Below are 23,996 nucleotides of genomic sequence, written 5' to 3'. Positions count from 1 at the left end.
GAGAGACTGGATTTCCCCCTAAACAATAATACTCTGACTTTTTTAAAGTCAAGATTCCAGAAAATGAGCTGCCTCAAAACCAGCTACGTGTCTGTGGTCACTGTTTGGGGCAGGCTGGCTCCCTTCTGCCTGTCCTTTTTTGCATGAACATATTTGCGGCCGCCTATTTAAAACCAACTATCTGCATAGAACACTTCAATCTTTTAGTTTATTCTACTGTGATTTCAACCCGATCAATAACTATCACTTTAATGAAGAGAAACCTTATTCAGAGTCACTCTATCAAATAAAACCACTACTTTTTCATCCTCAGTAATACCTGGTAGTCAAAATATTTTCGTCACTATTATTTGCTTGGTTTCTGGGTTGTGTAGAATAGCTATCCCAAGTGACCTAAAAAAAAAAAAAAAAAAAAAAAAAAAAAGGTTCCGAAGATAAAATAAATGGAACCATGGCATGGATACATGATGTTCACTTTCAAGAACAAATACAGATGATAAATATTAGCCAGCAAGCGAGCCACTCCAATTATCATCTACTGTTTCAGCCTCGCCACAGCTTGCCTTAAAATTCACAAAGTTCTCATTTCCCTAGCCTTCCAGAACGAACACAGTTGTGTGGCAAGGAAATGATTTATATTTTTACTTATCAAGAAAAATGTTCTAAATATAGAGCTTCTTATTAGCGATAATCTAACAAGTAGAAAAAACAGCCTGCAGTCTCTTCTTTTTCCATATTTGCAGTGTTGCTAAAGAGGCCAAACTTATTTTGATTTGTAAACAGTAAGATTTAATATGGAAACCTCTGGAGACCATGTGCGTAGCTCTAATTGTCTATTTTTAGTTGCCATTCATGATAATATTCTGGAATAGGTTTGTTAATTGACAATGTTGACTTCCCGCTGACACTACAGCTCCCTGGATAAAGTAGAATCATTTAATTTTCTTTATAATACGTTCTTTTGATGACTCCTGCTTTTTAAGTGTGATTCCAATCAATTCTACCAAACACTTAATTATGTATTTTGGAATATATGTAATCTCATTCATTTCTTCAAGGTTTCAAAACTTCTTTGAAGAGTTATCTTTAAATCTCTCTTCTTGTATGACCCCCTTGGCCAATATTGGTCCTGTTCTTTCTTCCAGAATGTATTACTGGAAAACATGAATAACATTCATTCTTTGTATAAGGGCAATGGATTGAGAGCCAAATTGCAATTCCCCTCCCCTCCTTCTGCTCTCCTTCTAAGAAACACACAGTGCTTGGGATCATTTTGGCAATGGCTGTAGAAGCATCATTTGTTAAAGACAGGAATGCTCCCTCCACCTCCTTATCTTAAGAAAACTTGCTTTTCCCTGATGGTATCACTTTTCTCAAAATCTCCCAGTGTCTCCAAACAGGAGATGAAGCCAGCAGGCTCCCAACCTCCCCGCAGAGCTCTTTCAGATAGGGCCAATGTCACCTTCATTCAAACACTCTCCTCTGGACACTGGAACCCTGCTACGGCAGCCCCAAATACACTAAAGATTTTGGCCCTGACCCAGAGGTTTTCTTCTGAACCATCATTATCTTGGAGTATTTTAAATTCCATGAAAATCACCCAGTCGACCTTTGCTTCACATTTTGCTGACTTCCCCTATTCCAACAACTTTTGTTGCTACTCTAATAACTCCCTCCATGACTGCTCTGAAGAGCTTAGTTCCTGGAATTACTTCACCTCTGACATTTTACAGTAGACAATGTCACTCCCTAGAGGGGGGAAAAAATCATTATTCCGATCTTCCCCTCTCCCCGCATCCCCAAGAAGCCTCCAGTCCAGCCATCCGCCCACTCTCCCCATTCATCAGCCCCTTAGGCTCCCCCTCTCCAGCATGTGCCTTGCAGCCAAGCATTTCATCAACCCTTGCAGGTCACACCAATCTCTGTGTCCCGGGATGAACCCACCCATCTGCTTTCGGTCTTCCTGTTCCTACTGCACTGCCCTACCTAGGGAGAATCGAACCGTGTACCGACAGGCAGACAGCGGGACTGCGTGGTTCTGAACTGCAGCTCTGCGCTGGGTCTTCTACTGCCAAGTGTTTGTGACAGAGCCTCTGCTTTTCAGTGACACTTAAAACATCAAACACTTCTAACTCCCATGTATAGGCAGCAGCAAAGCATAATGCCAAGTATCATCCTGGGATACTAAATATACTGTACCAATAACCATCACAACCCTTGAGCAGTTACTTAACCTCTCTGGGCCCCATATCCTCATTTGTAAAATGAGGCAGCATTACTGTCTCCATCAGATCATCACGGGTACAGAATGGGATAACATAGATGCTGGAAATCACTATATGGCATACAGTCCTCAATAAAGATAAGCTCTAGGAACTGAGAACAATGATGACGATAATGATGAAGATGGTTGCCCTGTATACTTACCATCATCCCAATTTTACGGCTAAGATTACGGAGGACACCCCACCACGGGTAGCTCAGTCAGTTAAGCGTCCAACTCTTGATTTCGGCCAAGATCATGATCTCACATCATTCGTGGGATCAAGCCCTACTTCAGGCTCTGCACTGAGAGAGCAGAGCCTGGTTGGGATTCTCTCTCTCAAAATAAATAAAGTTAAAAATAAAAAATAAAAATAAATAAACACGGGTCTCTCTGCCTCCAAAATGCATGCTTTTTCATTGTCACTTCCACACCATGCACCTCAACCTCCTGCTTCTTCACCAATACACTCAGGTTTGTAACTAGGAGTAGAGAGTGTTCAGCTGACACAGGTGCATTAGACATGAGAAATTCATAAAGGATTCCAAGGACACTCGAGATGAAAGAGTCATAATCTCATTTTAATTTAAAAAGCAGCGCTTCAATGTATTTTCTGTTAACTCATTCTGAGATATTCTCCTCTGTAGCTGCTACCTTCCAGAGCAATGAAATTGCTTTGTCAAGAACGGAATCCTCATGAAAGGTCACCATACAGGTTCTAAGCAAAAAAAAGTATTTGAAATACCTCATTTAAGCTGAGTGCCTATGATCTTTTATTTTCAGTAGCAAACATTAAATTAGTGTCATCTTCTTTAATACTGTTTCTTACTAAAATGTTTGTAATATTCTTATAAATATCGCTTAAAATTTGAATAAAGAGATGGAAATTGACCTAGTGCAGAATGTACTTGCGTATGTTTGCCCCATTTGGGTAACAGCATCCCAATTTGTCTGTAGTGTGAGGACCACCACTCTCCCACTCTTTGACCATATATGGTCAGGTGGAGCTAATGATGCTGATTGGCTCCAGTGGTAGACACATGACCCAGGCCTGGCCAATGAGAAGCCCATTTCCCTGGCTCAAGGTTGATTCTGAGAGAGGAACATGACCCCATGCACTGGCAGGGAGAGTCCTAGCCCTAGGATTTTAACCATACTACTGGGAAAGAAAAGCTCTTTTTCCACAGGAATAATACTATTATTATTATTATTATTATTATTAAGTATCTCACTACCCAGCACAGAACCCAACACAGAGCTTGAACTCATGACCCTGAGATCATGCCTTGAGCTGAGATCAGTAGTCAGACGTTCAACCAACTGAGGCACCCAGGCACCCCTCCACAGGAATTATTAATCTGATAAGATAAAAAGTTGGCCATCTCCATCACTACTTGGGAAAGCTTCCAAAAAGAAAAAAAAAAAATAGAATGGAGCCTAAAACAGGAAAGCAGAGATGAGTTTCTTCCTGTCATTTGATCACCTGGATCCAGCTGTGACTAGGGCCAAACCCCTGGAGCTTTTCCATTACACATGCCAATAAATTCCTTCTTGTTTGTTTGTTTAGGCCAGTTTAAGCTGGGCTTCTGCCATTTCCAACCAAAAATCCCAACACAACCTATTTGTGCCAAATAGCTAAGAAAATTCACTGAAATAAGGCAAAAAGCATGGTTGATTTTTGCAGGTTTGTGAAAGCAGCCAACTGTCATCACATGGAACCCACATCTATTTTGTTTTGCATGTTACAGCACTGTGATTTTTTAAGAGACAGAGGGAGAAGAAAAAGAAAGCCTCACTCACTGATACGCATGCATCTGTGCTATGGTGATTACATTTCTCTACAAGCATATTTCAGAGATATTGCAGGCTAGGTTCCAGACCGGCCATAAAACAAGTATCACAATAAAGCAGGTCAATGAATGTTTTGGTTTCCCAGTGCATATAAAAGTTATGTTTGCACTATATTGTAGTTTATTAAGTGTACAATAACATTATGTCTACAAAAACAATGTACAGACTTTAATCAAAAAGTACATTATTGTTAGCCATAATCACAGATCCCAGATCACCATAACAAATATGACATTGAAAAGGCTGAAATATTGAGAATTACCAAATGTGACACAGACACGAAGTTGCAAATGCTGTTGCAAAAAAAAAAAAAAAAAAAAAGGCTCCCACAGATTTGCTTGACTCGGGGATGACACAAACCTTCGATTTGTAAAAAATGCAGTATCTGCAAAGCACAGTAAAGCAAAAATGCAATAAAAGGAGGGTATGCCTGTATATCCTCACCCAGGCTTCCCTCCACATCTCAAGTTACTAAGGTTAACTTTCTCTCTAAGTTGTTTAGCCCTTCCACCTCTTCTGGGATTCACTTCCATCAGATGGTCCCTCTTATCAGAGATGACGCCCTCCCCAAACCACCCTCAGCACATCTCACTCCGCTGGTTTCCACCCTTCCGTCCATGGGCACTTAGAAAATAAACAAAAAGCAAAACAAACTTCCATCCACACATACAACCGAGCAGAAATAGAAAAATGAAGAAATGGAAGAAAATTGTGTAAAGTGTTCATGATGGCTGTTTCTGGTGGTAGGATAATAGCTAATTATTTTCTTTTTAAAAAAAATATTTTTCTGCACTTTCCAAATTTTCTAGGTATTCCTTTTATAACAGAAATACACTTTTGGGGCGCCTGGGTAGCTCAGTCAGTTAAACCGACTTCAGCTCAGTTCATGATCTCGCAGTTTGTGAGTTCGAGCCCCCGTCGGGCTCTGTGCTAACAGCTCGGAGCCTAGAGCCTGTTTCAGATTCTGTGTCTCCCTCTCTCTCTCTGCCCCTCCCTGCTCATGCTCTGTGAGCTAAAAAAAAATTTTTAATGGAAACACTTTTTAAAAATATGCTTCCTCTTTTTTTTTTTTTTTTTTTTACCTTTTTTAAAGTTTTTATTTAAATTCCAGTTAGCTAACATTCAGTGTATATTAGCTTCAGGTGCACAATACAGTAATTCAACGCTTCCATTCATCACCCTCTCTTAACCTAACACCAGCCTTCCCTCCCTTACTGGCAAACATTTTAAAATGAAACCACACACCATTTCCCCGCTCCTCGCCCATTTCCACCTTGACCCAATTACTACTCAGTGGAAACTACAGTCCCCCAGGTGACCCGTGTGGCCACCACGCCACATCCAATGGCTTCCCTTCCCCCTTTAGCCCATCTACCTATTTGGATTGTTAGCCATCCCTTCCCTTGGCTCAAGTTTGAAACCACAACGTGATCCTCAGATTTGCCCTTCCTTTCCTTCTCCATTCTGTCAGTCAACAAACCTTAATCCTATTCCAAGAGTACTTTGAACTCAGAGCAGCTCTTCTCTTTCCCAGGGCTACTGCTTGCAGTCTGCCCCTCCGTCTGCCTCCCTCTTAACGCCCTCACCCCCTTAACTCCCCATGCATCCACTCTTCCCCCAGCTCACAAACTGCCCTGTCTTGGGAGTTATCACCCTAAAAGCTCAAACACAATTTTTGAATTCCCCACCTTAAAATTCTAATGGCTCCTGAATGCATATAACATCAAATGCAATTACTGGCCTGGCACCAAAGGCCATTCACAAGCCAGCTCAGGCCATCGGCCTCGTCTTGCATCTCTGCTGAGCATGCCCTCCAGGCTCCAGAACAAACTGACGGGCTCCTCACAGAAGAGCTGAGGCTCTCTTGCACCCATGTGCTTCTTGTCATGCTCCTCTGCTTGGACTGCCATTCTTCTCTTCTCCACACGAACTCCTATTCATCCCTCAAGACCCAGACCAGCATTAAATTCTGACTATTTTAATAATTAGCACCTATCACTCTATTTTGGTCCCCAATAGACAATAACCTACTAAAAGGCAGAAGTATCATTTTATTTGTTACTATATCCTGGCTTCTTGTCTACAGAAAAGAGGCAAATGGGAAAGAAAAGGAAAACCTTCCCTAGAGAATGGTTTTTTTTTGTTATACTAAGAGAGTGATTATAGTATTTCTCACTTCTAAAACTAAACCATAATCCCCCCAAAAGACTTTTATGTTCTCTGCATACTAATATGATGGTTGCCCTACATGAAGTTCTGTACTCTTAGCACCCATTATATAATTTTGGCCACTTCTTTTGGTTTGGGATCAGTCTCTCTAGATTAAAAAATTAAATCTTCATGGGTCGCCTGGGTGGCTCAGTCAATTAAGCATCCGGCTCTTGATTTCAGCTCAGGTCACGAACTCATGGTTCATGAGTTCAAGCCCCACATCAGGCTCTACACTGACATTGTGGAGCCTGCTTGGGATTCTCTCTCTCCCTCTCCCTCTCTCTGCCCCTCCCCTACTCATGTTCTCAATCTCAAAGTAAAAAAATAAACCTAAAAAAATTAAATCTTTGGGGCGCCTAGGTGCCTCAGCCGACTTCAGCTCAGGTCATGATATCACGGTTCATAAATTCGAGCCCTGTGTCAGGCTCTTTGCTGACAGCTCAGAGCCTGGAGCCTGCTTCAGAATCTGTGTCTCCCTCCCTCTCTCCCTGTCCTCTCCTGTTTGCTCTCTCTCTCTCTCTCAAAAATAAATATTAAATTTTTTTAATTAAATCTTCATATTAAAAAGTTTAAATTGTTGGGTGGCTCAGTCGGTTAGGAGTCTGATTCTTAATCTCAGTTCAGGTCTTGATCTCAGGGTCGTGAGTTCAAGCCCCATGCTTTTAAAAAAAAAAAAAAAGTTTTAAGTGTTTTTATTTCGTAGCTCCTTGTTCATTCATAGTCAAGATTTATAAATATTTACCTTCTAGTTAAAAAAAACAAAAGAACACTTTTTTTTAAATTTTTTTTTTAACGTTTATTTATTTTTCAGACAGAGAGAGACAGCATGAACGGGGGAGGGGCAGAGAGAGAGGGAGACACAGAATCGGAAGCAGGCTCCAGGCTCTGAGCCATCAGCCCAGAGCCTGACGTGGGGCTCGAACTCGCGGACCACGAGATCGTGACCTGAGCTGAAGTCGGACGCTTAACCGACTGAGCCACCCAGGCACCCCAAAAGAACACTTTTAAATATACCTTTTGTGCAAGAAAAAGTAATACTATAATAATCGTTAACTTTTTTCCAGTTTGCTACATTAATTTCTAAAAGAGTCAATCATTAACTAAAATTACATCTTTCTAGGACATACAATGAAGTATATATATAGTCACAGAAATTTTAGATCTGGAGAAGTTAGGGTTTCAAAAAGTAATTAAATTACCCATCTCATATCCTAGAATAGTTAATTCTGTTGACAAAAACATCACTAAATTTTATTAGAAATTTCCATGCCTCTTAAAGAAAGAAAAAGTCAAGCTGTCAATCTCTCTCCTGGAACAGAAATGACGGCATTCATTCGGCAACTGTTCATTGAACACCACCTTCAAAACACAATACTAATAACTATGGGAGACGTTCCAGATGGGTAAGACATTTCACTTCCCTCACTGCCCGAGGAGGACAAGATAAATGGCTACAATATAAGCCCAATTCGATGTGTCATTAGAAAGGTCCAAAATGCTATAACATTTGAGAAGAAAAAGACACTCTATCCAGTTGAGAGATCCAAGAAATTCTTCCCACAAACAAGACATAAGCCCTGAAGAAGAGATAGCATTTTTTTATATCAGAATTGAGAAAAATGCCATTCCAGGCAGAGGGAACAGCAAAACACAAGGATCAGAGGCAGAACACAGCAGGTCAGGGGGCCCCTGACAGAGGCCTCACAGAGCAGGACTCAGCTCACTTCCCATCCTTGGCCTTGCTCACCCCAACTGCAGTGATTCCTTCCACCTCATGCAGAGTCTGTCAAATAAAGGCTAAAACATAAATGGCCTTCCTGTTCCCAAAGGATTCTGGGCTCAATCCAGCAGGCAATGGAGAATAATTGCAAATTTTTGAGCGGAGGTCCTACAAGGGCAGGGGAGTGCCTGAGGAAATGAATCTGGCAACAATGTATAGAAACGGAAGGGAGGGGCTGAGGGAGACCAAGATACCGCAATGACAGGAATAAGGTCAGGATGCGGAAGCTGTTGTTGCTAAAAGTTGTGGGAATAAACTCAAACGCTGCAATCAGGAGTTTGAACCAATGTAGACTCCTTCTCGGGTACCTGAAGTCCCACATAAGATACATATTTAACTCTTGAAACACCTCTTGAAAAACAATCCCATTCGAATCTTCTCTGTATCTTCCCTATAATTAAACAATAAAAAGTCTGACTCTATTTTTGATGTCTGACCACTGACAGCTTTCAAGTCTGACCACTCCCCATTTCGCCTCACACCAGTGCGAGTGGATGAGAAAGCAGGGACATTACTTCCTTAGTGCCAGTGAGGACAACAAAATCAGGCAGGCCTCTCCCCCTGCACACAAGCCCCTCAACCAGCCCCACTCCCAACCCCAATAAAAACCAAAGCCACTCACCTCCACCCTCTTCCTTCACTCAAGCTGATGGGCCAGGTGGGTGCCTACTCTCCTCCCCCAGAAAGCCTCATTATGTGTGTAGAGGAAGAAATCTTCCTATCCTCCTTGGTGTGTGTGTGGTTCCATCAGTATTACCATCCAAACTGGCTGGGGGGTGGGGTCCATCCCACTCTCCATGGAGTAACCACAAACACTCACTACGGCAATGTCCCTTCTGTCCTAGATGAGAGGTATTAAGACGCAGAGAAGGGCATGTGGTGGAAACACTGGAAGGGTTCCTGAACTCCAGAAACCTCTCCCAGGGAGATACACGCCCCTTTATCAATGTCCTGTGGTGTAAAGGATCAACTCAATATTGACTATGTTGAATGGTCACGTACATTCGCTCCAATATCTAATTATCAGAGGCACCCGGTGGCTCAGTCCGTTAAGCACCTGGCTCTTGATTTCAGCTCAAGTCATGATCTCACAGTTCGTGAGTTTGAGCCCGCATCAGGCTCTGGGCTGATGGTGCAGAGCCTGCTTGGGATTCTCTCTCCCTCTCTCTCTCTGCCCCTCTCCCTGCTCATTCTCTCTCTCTCTCAAATGAATAAACTTAGGGGCGCCTGGGTGGCGCAGTCGGTTAAGCGTCCGACTTCCAGCCAGGGTCACGATCTCGCGGTCCGTGAGTTCGAGCCCCGCGTCAGGCTCTGGGCTGATGGCTCGGAGCCTGGAGCCTGTTTCCGATTCTGTGTCTCCCTCTCTCTCTGCCCCTCCCCCGTTCATGCTCTGTCTCTCTCTGTCCCAAAAATAAATAAAAAACGTTGAAAAAAAAATTAAAAAAAAAAATGAATAAACTTAAAGAAAATTTTCAATTTTAGTTTTAAAATTCAGTGTTGCATTTGATAAATGCTCGCTCCAGCCTCTCCCCACTGGCTAACTCTACAGCATAGTCATAGGAGCTACGTGCTAAATTAATTCGCCCATAACCACTTGCTTTCAATTAGAAGAAATTTTGGCATAAGTTGGGAAGGAAGCACAATTAAATGTTTCCCTTCCTGAAAGTTCTGAGTTACAGTGCTAGGGTAACTGAAAGGCTAAAACGGAATAATTAATAACACAGTATCATTCTTCAAATACCACTTTAGTTATACACCAGATGAAACTCTTCATTTTTACACAATACAGCCAGTATTCCCAGTCTTTTCAGGCATACCTACATATATTGAAAGGCCATGATCATGAAAAACAGTGTCTTCCTCAAAAGAGTTTAGAAAATCATAATATTAACTACTTACACATCTTTAGCTGCTCCCGCAGGGCCTAGGGGGGAAAAAAAAGGTTTTGCATTACTGTGATAGAATTGCTACAAAAATATTAATCCCGATACCCATCCAAAATGATGTTCTAGAAGAGACAAGTTGAAAATATGTTTTAAAAGATCACTTCAAAAGAAAAAGAGAGCAAGAAATCATTATATTCAATATTAAAATTTGAATTTCTTCTGCCCACTTTTTAACAATTCTATAAACTCTAAGGTGTCAGTTCTAGACAGGATTTTACAGATCACCTAATCCGATCCTTCATTTTCCAGATAAGCTGACAGATTGAGAAATAATTTCATTTCTAAGTCACACATGTTCTAAGCTGGTGTCCCACATGGCCTTGTTTTAAGTCACAAAGTAAAGCACCAAGACAAATTGGAGGGACATCCTCAGTAAACTATGAGTCTTAAGGACAACCAGCCTAGCTCCCAAGGGTGTTACATGCATTTCTAACCCTGCTCCTATTGCTACTGAACCCTGTCCCATCTTGGCTTCCCACCCCACATGCCAAAAACAACCCCTCTCTTCTAGACCCCATTCCTATCATTCAGCACAGATTCTCTCCCCAACATGGCCAGCCCATCTACACACTGCCTCCTCCCAGGATCCTCATCTGAGCAACACAGAACTTGGTTCCAACTATACTAGGTAGTGTTTTTAATCTCTTAAAACCTCACTTCCCTCCCTTGTGTCAAATGAGGGTAATATGAATATCTTTCTCAAAAGTTAATGTAGAACAGAGAATTAAAATGGAATAACCACAGCTAAGAGCATATGGTTCCATTTAAACTGGAACAGGGTGGGGGGCACCTGGGTGGCTCAGTCAGCTGAGCGGGCATCTGACTCTTGATTTGGGTCAGGTCGTGATCTCACTTTCATGAGATGGAGCCACGTGTCGGGCTCCGAGCTGACAGTGTGGAGCTTGCTTGGGATTCTCTGTCTCTCTGTCTGTCTCTCTCTCTCTCTCTCTCTTCTCTCCTCTCTCAAATAAAGAACTAAACTTAAAAAAAAAAAAATGGATCAGGGAGGACAGTGAGGAGGCAGGCCCAGCTCATGCACATATTCTGTTCCAAATTCTCAGAATCCTTTTGCTGAACTCAGCTGAAAGCTAAGGCATCTACTTATGTTATAATGGACCAAAACAGGCTTTCTCACCACTAGCGACCAATCACACATAGATTACTTTAACTGTACTTAAGCCAGCACCAAAACCTTTTCTTCAAAACAATTTATGAACACCTTCTCTTTCCTCTAAAAACTTAACCTCCTTTGTCTTTTCAGAGTATGTTTTCAACTTTGGTCAAATTCCTGTCTCCCAGATTGCAATCCCTAAGACCCCAAATAGATGCCCATATTTTATTTTGCAGCTTCAGTTTCATCTTTCATTATCTGATGCTACTGTGGAGATTTTTTTAATATTTTAAATGTTTATTTATTTTTGAGATTGAGACAGAGAGACAGAGTGCAAGCAGGGAGGAGCAGAGAGAGAGAAGGAGACACAGAATCTGAAGCAGGCTCCAGGCTCTGAGCTGTCAGAACAGAGCCTGATGCGGGGCTCGAATTCGTGAACTGCGAATTCGTGAACTGCGAGATCATGACCTGAGCCGAAGTCGGCGACTTAACTGACTGCGCCACCCAGGCACCCCAATTTTTTTTTTAAAGATGCATGTCAACACCTAGAATAAAGTCTGCTACATAAAAATAGCTAAGGTGTTATTATTAGCAGTCAATTTCATTAGAAATTAATACCTGAATTTCCATACCTATGAAATGGGAATTAAAATAATTTCTGCCCAAGTCATAGAGATTTGAAAATAAAAAATGTGCTACAAAGTAAGCAATAAACCTGCAGGAAAAGTTATTGCCAAAACTGCACGAACTGTACCCCGGTGATATTAATTTAAGATCTGTAATCCTACACATTCAAAGCAGAGCATAAAGATAATCAAGACTGTGTCTCAAATTCTTTTAAGGTTCTGACCAAACCCTAATTTTGTAACAAATTTCATTCCTTTCTTTAGAGAAGAGTAAAATTTTTATGTCACAACTATCATTAAAATTATAGAAATGGAAGTTGGTTTGGAATCTGAAGTCATAAAACCAAAAAAATTCCTAAAATTAAAAAAAAAAAATCTTAACCTAAGAACATTGGATGTTTTGATAGAAAAAATAAGCAAGGATTAGTGCCACCAAAAACCTGTGTAAATGAATGTTTTATTTCAGAGTCAAAACGAGGCATAAGAATGTTGGAAGAAAGTCTAGAGAGAAAATAATATCTTGATTTTCGTATTTTCATTTTCATGGAAAAGCACAGGGAATGTTTTGAGGGTTTATTGTGGTCAGGAGAGCCAGAGGGGTGGGAAACTTTGATTCTGCAAAGTCTTCCAGAGAGAAGAAAGCAGGGATCATAGTGTGGACCATGAGTCCTCAGCAGAGAGATGAAGGGCCGTCTGATAAATCCACACAGAGAGCAGAGGGGACAGAAGCCACCTCACTCCATCTCGGGGATGGCCCCAGGGTGGCAGGGAAAGAACAGTGTGGAATGGGAAGGCAGAGACCCACGCAAAGTCCTTGCTCTGATCATTCCGTCCAAGGTCACTAAATCACTGCTTCAATTGCTAATACTGGGCAGATTAAAAGCAGCTGAGAAGACAAAGCACAATGTGTGTGTAACTAGTTTCAAAACAGCAACATGGTGTCTAATGAGTACTTAATCAGCCATTGGAAGCCAATGGAAGGTGAAGGGAACCTTCCATTCACTTCACCTGATGGCTGCAGGCCCCATCCAGGTGCCTGGTATTCCCAAAGGAAGTCAGCCCACCATTTTTCCTGTTTGCAAATGTCCCTCATTTAAAGGGCACCATCTGTTTAATACGTGCAGTGGCGGGGTGGGCAAAGAAGTCAGAAACACTACAGGTATCCACGTGATCATAATATGTGCTCCATTTTTTGTTTTAAGGGAAGAAAATGTGCATCTTAGAAACAAGGGAACATGGTAGTAATGATTTTATAGAACCAGAACAGGTATAACATGACTCCCCAACACACAAGTTCTCAGAGTAAAAAAATAAAAATAAAAAATGTGTTATTGTTGCAAACCTTGGCAAACTATCAGAATATGCAGGTACATAAAATGTAAAATATCTTTGTTCTGCAAAAGTATAAAACTGTTAAAACTAAATAGAAGAAAAATCATTACCCTCACCACAACACTGTAATCACACTTCACCTATATATTGATTTTAATTAACCAGAGGGAGATCTCTAGAGAATTTATGCCACAAAAAAAAAAAAAAAAAAAAAAAAAAAAATTACCTAGAACAATTCAGATAGTGGCAAAATCCCATTTGCTTTAAATTGTGTTTATGGTCCATGTGATTTATCATTTGCTAAACAAATATTTATAATGGTATCTAATTCTTTCCTGGCCCCTGGGATACAACATTGATTCCTGTTAGCACCACCTCATTTCCTGCCAAAATGACTCTTTACCGTTTAAACATAGCCTTGACGCATTAATATAATGGCCTCAGAAGAAACAGAGATGGAGGAAAGGTAACAATGCTTCTTGTGGCATGAAATCATCACAAAATATATACACTAGAGATCTGATGACTATTTTCCTTATTTTTTTTTTTTAACGTTTATTTATTTTGAGACAGAGACAGAGCATGAACAGGGAAGGGGCAGAGAGAGAGGGGGAGACACAGAATCTGAAACAGGCTCCAGGCTCTGAGTTGTCAGCACAGAGCCCGATGCGGGGCTCGAACTCACGACCATGAGATCATGACCTGAGCCGAAGTCGGACGCTTAACCAACCGAGCCACCCAGGCGCCCCCTGATGACTATTTTCCAAAACTGTATAAAGGATGATAATTTTAAGTACCTTCCTAAAAAAGAGAAAGGGTCTAAGGTTTGCTCTCAGACAAGTACTATATGCAATTTCAGTGACAAAAAGTTATTATAAATGGTTTGGGTCTATAGGGAAGAACATTTCCCTACAGACAAAAAAGTAGGAAACAGTTAATTAAACATTGTTGGTTGTTTCAAACATCACTTCGCTTCACCAAGACTGTGTATACCTTTACACACTTCAAAAGACTAATATTTTATTCATGAGTCTCAAAGTCAAAAGCCTCAGTCACTTGAAAATGCATAGCAAACCCAATTTATTCAAACACTTAAAAAATTTAATCTGATATTGTGGGGTCATAGAAAAATATTTGGGCTTTGTCCCCTGTTCCTGGCACAAAACTTCTAAAACCTTTGGAATTTCCTGAGTGATAAGGGTAATAGGAGCCTCTTTCATACTAATGAAGGGACTCCTGGCAGGACCCAAGATAGATTCGAGATGGGGACTGGTCGCCAGGAAAGCCAAGCCTTGTTAGAAGCTTGGAACTTTTGGTCTCATCCCTGTTCCCCAGGGAGGGGAGAGGAGCTGGAGATTGAGTTAATCACCAATAGCCAATGATTCCATCGATCAGGCCTATGTAATGAACCCTCTCTAAAAACCCCTAAACAACAAGGTTCCAAGAGCTTCTGACTTGGCGACCACATCCATGTGCTAGGGGGGTGGCACAATCCAACTCTATGGAGGCAGAGATTCCTATACTCGGGACCCTTCCAGACATGACTCTATGTACCTCTCCATCTGGCTGTTCGTTTGTGTCCTTTATAATAAACTGGTAAATTTAAACCCGTGAGTAAAGTGCCTTCCTGGATTCTAAGCCATTCTAGCAAATTATCAAATCTGAGGAGGAGAGCTGTGGGAACACCCAAATTTGCTGCCAAGTTGGATAGAAGTGGGAGTAATGGGGACCCAGTACTTGCGACTGGTGTCAGAAGTGAGTACATCTTGGGGGTGCCTGGGTGGCTCAGTCAGTTAAGCGTCTGACTCTTGATTTGGGCTCTGGTCACAATCCCACAGTTCACAGGATCGAGCCTGGCATTAGGCTCTTCGCTGAGCCTGCTTGGGACTCTCTGCCCCTCCCCAATGTGCCCTTGCACACGTGCATGCACAATAAATAAATAAAGTTTAAAAAAAAAAAGAATTGAGAACATCTTACAGCACCTTGCCGTTTAAATCTATGGTGATGGGACACAGACTCCAGGTGGTCAGTGTCAGAAGTGAACTGCATCTGAGGGCTCCCACTTGGTGTCAGAGAACTGGGAAACTGGACTGCATCAGGAGGGAAAAGGTATGGTTTGTAAACTGTATTTCCTTCTTTTCTAGTTATATCCCATTCCCGAATACCTGCAGAAAAACTTCTGTATTAGTTTTGTATGGCTGTTAACAAATCACCAAAGACAGGCTGGCATAAACAACAGAAATACTGCTCTTGGAGTTCTGGAGTCCAGATGCATAAAATTAAGGCATCAACAGGTCCAAACTTCCATGTTCCTCTTAGCATCTGGTGGCAGTGAGCATTCCTTGGCATTCTTTGGTCTGTGACCTCATAGCGTGTGCACTCTACTCCACCCATGTCCCCACATCACTGTGTCTCTTTTATAAGGACACTTATCACTGGATTTAGGGCCCAGCCAGACCATCTAGGATGATCTCCTCATCTCACAATCCTTACCGTAATTACATTTGCGAAGACCCTTTTTCCAAGTAAGATAATTCACACATTCCAGGGATTAGGATACAGCCATATCTTTTTAGAGGCCACCATTCCTCCCACTACACCTCTCACCCCTGTCCTCCACCTTCCCTCTAAAACCCAAAATTCTCTTTTGAAAAGAAATATATAGGGGCGCCTGGGTGGCTTGGTCAGTTAAGCGTCTGACTTCAGCTCAGGTCATGATCTCACGGTCCGTGAGTTCGAGCCCCGCATCGGGCTCTGTGCTGACAGCTCAGAGCCTGGAGCCTGTTTCAGATTCTGTGTCTCCCCCTCTCTCTCTGCCCCTCCTCTGTTCATGCTCTGTCTCTCTCTGTCTCAAAAATAAATAAACATTAAAAAAAAATTTTTTTTTAAAGAAAAGAAATATATAGCAAAATTAAGGTTTGCAGGGAGAGGGATTAAATTAATGTTACAGTCATACATTCTAGAAACACAGACACAATCTTACTCCTCGTGAATGATAAAGCAAGCCAGCTACAAGACACAACATGGGTTCAGCAGTTTTAGGGAGACGGATGGTCACACCTTGGTTCCTATAGACAGACGTTCCTTCGCAATCTAAACAGCCTTACAAATGAAGAGTGAGCTGTACAGTCGGGTACGTTCTCAACATTGTTCAGATTCATACAGTTATTGTCACAAGCTTCCTCCCATGTGCTAAATGCTAATATAAAGAAAAGATCGATCTTTTTTAAAGAAAGGCTACATACATTTTTACATTTCAAAAACTGGCCTATTTAATTAATTAATTTTTAGAGAAAGGTTCTACTTTCTTTTTTCTTTCATGTGCATCTATTTTGAGAGAGAGAGAGATAGTGTGAGCGGGGGAGGGGCAGAGAGAGAGAGGAGAGAGAGAGAGAGAAGAGAATCCCAAGCAGGCTCCATGCTGTCAGCGCAGAGCCCCACACAATCCAGGAGCCGGATCTCACGAACTGGGAGATCACGACCTGAGCTGAGATCAAGAGTCGGATGCTTAACCGACTAACCCAGACACCAGGACAAACTAGCCTATCAATGCTTTTTTTCATCACCATTTTATTGCACCGTATAGAATTCATGTTATAAATATGTTCTATGTATAGAATGTTACAGTCAAAATATGCACAAGTAAATAAATTGCTAAATTACATATTAAATCATACTTCCTTCTTCCAACTGAGTGGTGATCATTTAAACACACGCGCCAAAAAAAAAAATTGTGTATATGAAGTATTTCTAAAAAAGCACTAAAGATTTACAAATCACTCTTCTTTCAGCATAAGTGACCAGAAACATAAAATGACTATGGTTCTTATGGGAAATAATAAAAAATAGGCAGGAATGTCTTACTCTTATTTGTTTTATAAAAGGAAAGAAAAGGCCCTCTGAGAACTGTATAAACATAACTACAGAAAAACTAAACAAACTTCTCTTTAATTTTGACAGCTTGTGATGTCTCTTCTGACCCATAATAGTTCTAAAACGATGTCATAGTCTCAGTTTGGCCAAAGAAGTTGAAAAACAGCTCATAGTTCATCCAAAGCAATGTTATTTTTTCAAGAAGCCAATAAAAGAACTAGATTCGTAAGTCATCTCTTCAATAAGGGAGAAAAAATCCAGGTCAATGTGTCCTAGAAATATAAAATACGTGCATGAATATGGAGGCTCTTACAAAACCTCTCTGTTGCAGGTTGTCCTTGTTGAGCACTCCACGTTAGGCAGCTAAAATTAATAAATAAAGGCTGCCACATAAGTATAGACATAAGGTAAGGGATTGGCATCTCGCTCCTAGATCATAATTTAACCATGTCCATATCGAGCGCTAAGTGGCTTCTGGCAGAACTGAGTAACTCGCTGAGGTCACCTTTGCAAACCCTGCACGCAACAGCAACATCAGTTCCAGGGAGTCGGGACGCGGGAACGTCCTGATGCTGTCCAGATTCTGTCGCACGAGTGGTTAAATGCCTGGACAGAAGTACTTCTACATCTCTCCTCATTCACCATCACTTCTCACTACAACCTCCAGGAGAATACCAGTCACCCGCACCTTCCTACCTTCCCTTTAGAGGCGAGAGAATCTTCCAGTGACCCAGGCATTTCTTTGGGTTCATTTTTATTTCTCCGTCCCATGCAGCCCATCCTCAGCCTGGCTGTCCCAGGGGTCTCTGACATCAATGCCTCCAACACTCCAGGCCCTTCTCACTCCCCTGACTCCAGGCAGCAGCTTTAAAGTATGCCCCTGCTGTATGCCCGCTCTTTCCTTCTACACCAGTTACCAAAGTCTTTCCCTATATTAATAATAAACAGCGCAGGGAGTGCTTACGATATACGAGACGCTGTTCTAAGGACTTTGCTTACATTAACTCATTTTACCCTGAGTAAGTTCTATTACTACTCCCTCATTTTATAGTTGAGAAAACTAAGGTGCAGTTTAAGTGAGTTGCCCAAGGTCACCCAGCTGATAAATGACAAAAGCAGGATTTGAACTGGGGCCCTGTGGCACCAGAGGCCCCCCTCAACTCTGAGGCTTTCCTGCCTTCCTTCCCATTCTTCCTTCCTTCCCAACACCCTATAACCAACGTGAACTACTAAAGCCAGCCAGGCCCGCGGCACCTGGGTGGCTCACTCGGTTTAGCGTCCGACCTCATCTCAGGTCATGATCTCACGGCTTGTGGGCTCAAGCCCCGCGTCAGGCTCTGTGCTGACAGCTCAGAGCCTGGAGCCTGCTTCAGATTCTGTGCCTCCGTCTCTCTCTGCCCCTCCCCTGCTTGCACTCTGTCTCACATAAATAAACATTAAAAGAAAACGCCACTTATGACATAAGTGACTTCCTGGGTGCTATCAACAAAATTTTATGTTATTCCCCCATACGGCCTGCACTAACGCTAAGCACAGTGGCAACATTTCAGTACTACCGAACCACTGATACACGTACACTAAAGCTGGACCACACAGCTACATCAAAAGAAGAGAATGCAATTATCTGGCTAATTGAGGATGAGGAAAAAACTAATCTAAATAACTGGACTCAAAAGGATTGTATTAACTCCCTGGGTACACTGATAAAAATAGAGCAAATAATTATTAAACTCCTCCTCTTCAGACTGTGTTATATAAAGAGCAGAAGAACCATTACAGAAACTTTCTGATACTAAGCTGCCACGAAGTTATGATCAGACACTTACCAATTACATATATCTGGTAGAAAAACTACAACTAAAAATTTCAATCAACTACCATGAGCAGAAAACATCTGAAATAAGTCCTCTGCTGCAAAGAATTTCCACAGCCTTAGCCTGCACTGAAGTAGGCTATTGTAGATATTTGGAACCATCCAAATATTTAAGGATTTTCTGGTTTACCTAAAAAGAGACGGTCTGGCTTACATTACAGACTCGCTTAGCCATCTATATGTATGATTATATAAAAGGGAATGGCTGACCTGTTTAGATCATTAGCCTAAATGCAGGGCTACTCTTTTCTCCACTTAAGTTTAAAAATATATATATGCTCAAAGAAAAACAAGGGGACAGAGAATCTGATTGCTGAGAGAGAGAGGTGGGGTGGGGAGCAAAGAGAAACAATCAGAGCTCCCTGCTTTATAGTAAATGCAGCACTTTTAAAATGGATTGTTTAATCCAAATGTTGCTCTATCATTTAGGGTCTAGACTCTAGACTACGCAAGAAACCTAACACAGTTCTAGGTTGGGGAAAATCAAACTCCTACATTGAGACAGTGATCTTACTAGAACATTACGATGGAGAGAGCTCTTGTGCAATCGCAACGGTTTCTCATGACCCCATTTTGGACCAGCAGCGCAACTCTCCCCGAAGCCCTCCTCTGATTAAACTGTATTATTCAACATCTCCTGGGCACTTGGATGTTCAACGTGCATTCTATCATACTTTGCTTTGCAAAGGTTCTCAGATGGTTCATCTTCCTACCTAGACTATCAACTTCTCAAGGGCGTGAGTTTGATTTCATTCAATCACCCTTCGCTGGTTGCTCAGCCTTTGCCTTAAAGCTCCTAGTAAAGTCCACGTTCTGCACGTACAGGTGGACTGTGCAGAAGTTTATGGTTAGAAATCTCCTTAGGAGAAATTACCTAGGGCCTGAGTGACCTAAGGGCTGATTCCTTACGGCTGTTTGATCATTTTACTGCATATCAGTTTCTCCATATACTGGACATACAGAATCAAATTTACACAAGTACACTACTAAATATCAATTTGTCACATTAACCAATTTCTCCAGGCAAAAGCCAAGAAAGGCAGTTGTTCAGATAGATCAGGGAGAGGAGAAACAATTACCGTGTTTTACCTGAATTACTTAGAGAGTAAAACAGGGCTTATAATAAAGATTTTAGGTTTAAGGGTATTATTATTAGGTGTTAATGTACCCTTTGGAAGTAGATTTGCCACATTCTTGTAGAAAAATGCTCAGGGAAAGCCATTTTACCTTCAACATGGTAATATTCCACTACTCTATAATAAATGACAGCTTACATAGTGCTTTCACTCTGTAACTCAGAAAAGTGAAATGAAATACCCATAGCAACGCAACCAGCACAGAACCAAAGTCAAGCTTGAGCCCTAGTCCCCAGTCTCCAAGTTCATCACCCTTCTCACCTTCTCTCTGTACTTTTATATTATGTATATATGGATGGATGGATGGATGGATGGATGGATGGATGGATGGATTGCTGAAAATCTCAAGGATAGCTATTGACCTGTATGACCCCGGGATATTTCAGAAGTTGTGCATGGTAAGTACCTAGAGGGCAGGGACAACATCTACTTAATGCATTTCATGCCACTTGGGTTCAGGACCACAACTCTGCAACTTGGCCAATAGCGTTTTGGATGCTGATGTCAAAGTTCACAACTGAAAGATATCCGAATACCTTTGCACTGTGGTTTTATTTTTCTTAACCTTACATAGTTCATCCTGATGCATTTCCTTTCTGAAACTCAAGTCCTGCCACCAGCTGACAGAAAATTTCAAAATAACAATGACCAAATGCGAAAGCTGGCCAGCTGGACTCTAGCAAGGAAATGTTTGGGGGAGGACCTTGTGAAAGACGGGGCAGATCCATCAAAGAAGTGATACAGTAAGTCCTTACTCATCATGTCTTCTCTGTCATGTTTTACGGTCTGCACTCGCTATCTTGTTCTTCCCTGAACGAAAAGTAATTTTTAGCAAAGAGCAAGCCAGAGGAGAGAACAGCATGCTCTTATGTGAACTCTTCTTCATAAACAAAAGAGAGGCTACCCAACCAGAAGACATGCACTTTGCATGTACTGTTCAATAGAACTATACCTCCTTTTATGTAATAAGGGATGTGCACCCAGGGAAAAAAAAAGAAAAGGTCAACCAAGTATCTGTAAAAAGAATCATGTTTTCCCATTTTCTTACATTACCATTTCCAAATTACCTTATGGTTATTCTGATGTAGCAACGGTACTCCTCCCTCCTGGCCCCAAATCTGACAAGCAGTTCATTAATAAATAAAAACGCAAATGAACTAACCGACCATATAGCTCTACTTTAAAGAAAATGTTACAAATCCTTCCTATGATTTTTTTAACGTGGATAATTGTTGACCTTTTTTTAATTTTTATTTAGTTTTTAAGGTTACTTACTTATTTTGAGAAAGAGAAAGTGCATGCTCCAGTGGGGGAGGGGCAGAGAGAGAGGAGGGCAGAGAGAGAGGAAGACAGAGAGAATCCCAAGCAGGCTCTGCACTGATAGAAGCGGGGCTCACACTCCAGAACCGTGAGATCATGACCAGAGCCGAAATCAGGAGTCGGACGCTCAACCAACAGGGCCACCCAGATGCCCTGTTCTTAACCTTGCAGTGGCCTGCATGGGGTCCCGGTGCACGTCAGATTGAGAGACACAACGCATCGTGCAGGATGTGGCCTTGACACTGTTCCAGGTTTCCAACCAGAACATTCTGGCCACTCTCAGGTACATCCTGTTTGTCCTCGTTAGCACAAGGTGCTTCCTAAGGTGCTTACTAACCCGTCTCACTGTTACATGGATGGAAAAGATTTGGTACCTGGTGGCTCTCTGCATATCCCAAGAACAAGAATTTAATTCAAGATGATAAAGATCACCTGTAACAGATCAACTTTTCAGTGAATCCTTCACCTGGGTTAATTCACAGCTCTGAAACTAGAAGCCCACATATTTTAGCGCCTTCTCGGAAAACGGAATATTCCATGTGAGATTACCCACAAACAGGAGAAAACAAACTTGGCCAGTTAACAGGGCAGCTTTCCACATCTGATCCCACTAAGCAAAACGCCAAAATAAACTTTAAAATAAATAAACAAACAGGGCTCGAATTTTAAACTCCATCTTCCACGGAGGTCTGGGTTAAGGGAAGTGACAGGCCCAAGGTCACCAAGTTATTGACAGGGCGCCCACACCAGCGTGCTAGGAAACACTGCCGCATCAGACTGCTGCTCGCACTTGCCGGTGGGGATAGGATGTGGCATCTGACTGATCTCAACTGGAGGAGACTAGAAGCTCTTTAACCAGAAGAATTACCAAAACAGGCCAGCAGACATTACTCCAAACAGATCCTGACTCTTTAACTGGGAGACGCTAGCTGGGCTAAATGCGAAGAGTTGAGCTTTAGAATAAGTCACTCGACAAGAAAGCCTGGCTGACAGGGGGGAAATCTCGGGAGCTGTCGCCTGCCTGCCAATCCACAAAATGAAGCGGAGTAAAAGAAGTTTCAATAGATTTTCCAGTGAAAACTACATGAAGCGATCACTGCGAATATGCAAGCTTTGTCACACTTTGTCTTAAAGCATCCTTGAAACTGCAGCCTCTCGGAGACATCCTTCGGGCAGCCCGGCCGGGTTTAGGCGTCAGGACAGACTCGGATGAATTTTCGGAGCCCCTTCTGCGGCTCTGCCCGACCCACTCGCACCCCGCCGCCACCAGCACCACCGAGAAAGTCCTGAATTGCTCTGCCGCGCTTGCCTGTCGCAGCGCCAGGGGTCCGAGGGGCTGGGGGCGAGGACCGCGAGGCGGCGGGGCGCGGAGGGAGCGGCTGCGGACCGCGCGCAGGAGCCCTCTGCCCCCGGAGGGCGCCGGGCTACCCGCTGCAGGGGAGCCCCGCCGCGCGTCCTCGCCGCGCGTCCTCCCCGCGCACCCTCCGCAGGACCGCCCCGCAGGCTCTCCGCGTCCCGCCGAGACCGCCCCCGCGCGGGGTAGGGAAATGCCCTGCCTTGGGTCCCTCCGAGAGCGGGCGGCCTGCGCCCCCCGGCCCGAAAATGGGGACGGGGAGAGAGGGGGGGCTGAGCGCCCTGCCTCGCGGGGTCCCCGCCCCGCCGCCTCTCCCCCCACCCCTACCCCGGCCTCTCCCGCACGGGCGGCCCGCCCCGCAGACCTCCCCGCCGCCCCCGTGTCCCCGGCCCGCGCCCCCGCTCACCTCGGCCGGCGCCCGCGCTCGTGGCGGTGGAGTTCCCGCAGCCCATCGCGCCGCTGGCCGGGGAAGCCGCGCTCGGGAGCGGGCGGCCGCGGGTCCTGGGGGCGGAGACGGAGGCGGAGGGTGGTGCGCCCCGAGCCGGAGGCCGGCGGGGGGCGCGCGGGGCGCGCCGGGCCGGGGGGAGGGGGGCAGAGCCGGGTCGCCCCCTCCCGCAGCCGAGCGGTACGGGCTGGGACGCGGGGGGGAGGGGGCGCGCGAGAGGAGCCGGCGCAGCCCGGGGGCGGAAGCCGCCCCGCACCCCTCGCCCCCGCCGCGGTCGGGGTCCCCGCCGGACCCACCCGTCACCTCGGCAACCGCCGCGCCGGCCAATCCTCGGTCTCCTTCGGGCTCCCCGGCCGGGCATTGGTCGTCGTTAAGAGGGGGCGGGAGTTTAAAGTGGGTTTGGGGGGCTAGGGCGAGGCTGGGGGCGTGGCCGGCGCCGGCAGTGGGGTGAGGCTGGAGGCGCCCGGAGATGCCCACCTGCCGACCTCCACGCCCTCTTTGCCTTTTCTTCCCCACTTCCCCTCCTTGCTTCAGGATGTGGGTAGGAAAGGAAGTGGCAGAAACAGCTATTTGCATACAGTGGGCGCCCAATAAATGTTACTGACTGAATGATACTCAGATCTGAAGCCAACACCGAAATCCATTTCTGCTGAAACAGAGAGCTAATGCAGCTCTTTGGTAAAGAGCATAAAGTCTTCCCTAGCTTGGTGCTACTAACCTACTCCACTTTAACTGCATTTGCTGCAATGTTGATAGCCTGAAGGACCTCCACTCATTTAATAACAGAATTGAATTTACTTGGCACCTTTCAGCCTAACATTTGGGCAAGCGTGACAGGAGTCAGACTGTCTGATTTACAATCCCTGCTCTGCCCC

The 23,996-nt window shown here is 43.6% G+C and overlaps 1 protein-coding gene across 2 annotated transcripts in view; it reads right to left on the bottom strand.

The window, feature by feature from the left end:
• The window catches only part of CB4H12orf75 (chromosome B4 C12orf75 homolog), a 39,670-nt gene extending 15,970 nt beyond the window's left edge, over window positions 1-23,700 (bottom strand). Inside the window, exons 1-2 of one of the 2 annotated variants that reach the window (XM_030320431.1) lie at window positions 23,418-23,700; window positions 10,005-10,029 (exon numbers count right to left, since the gene is read on the bottom strand). In XM_030320431.1, coding sequence (XP_030176291.1) covers window positions 10,005-10,029; window positions 23,418-23,697 — 305 coding nt within the window. In that variant the 5' untranslated portion in view covers window positions 23,698-23,700. The remainder of the gene's footprint in view (window positions 1-10,004; window positions 10,030-23,417) is intronic. The other variant, XM_030320432.1, reaches the window with a different exon arrangement.
• Window positions 23,701-23,996: the final 296 nt, after the last annotated feature.

Source organism: Lynx canadensis, chromosome B4, assembly GCF_007474595.2.
Source record: "Lynx canadensis isolate LIC74 chromosome B4, mLynCan4.pri.v2, whole genome shotgun sequence".
In the NCBI taxonomy this organism is placed as follows: domain Eukaryota; kingdom Metazoa; phylum Chordata; class Mammalia; order Carnivora; family Felidae; genus Lynx; species Lynx canadensis.
Note: the sequence above shows the minus strand (reverse complement) of the source record. Positions and strands in the feature narration are given on the sequence as shown.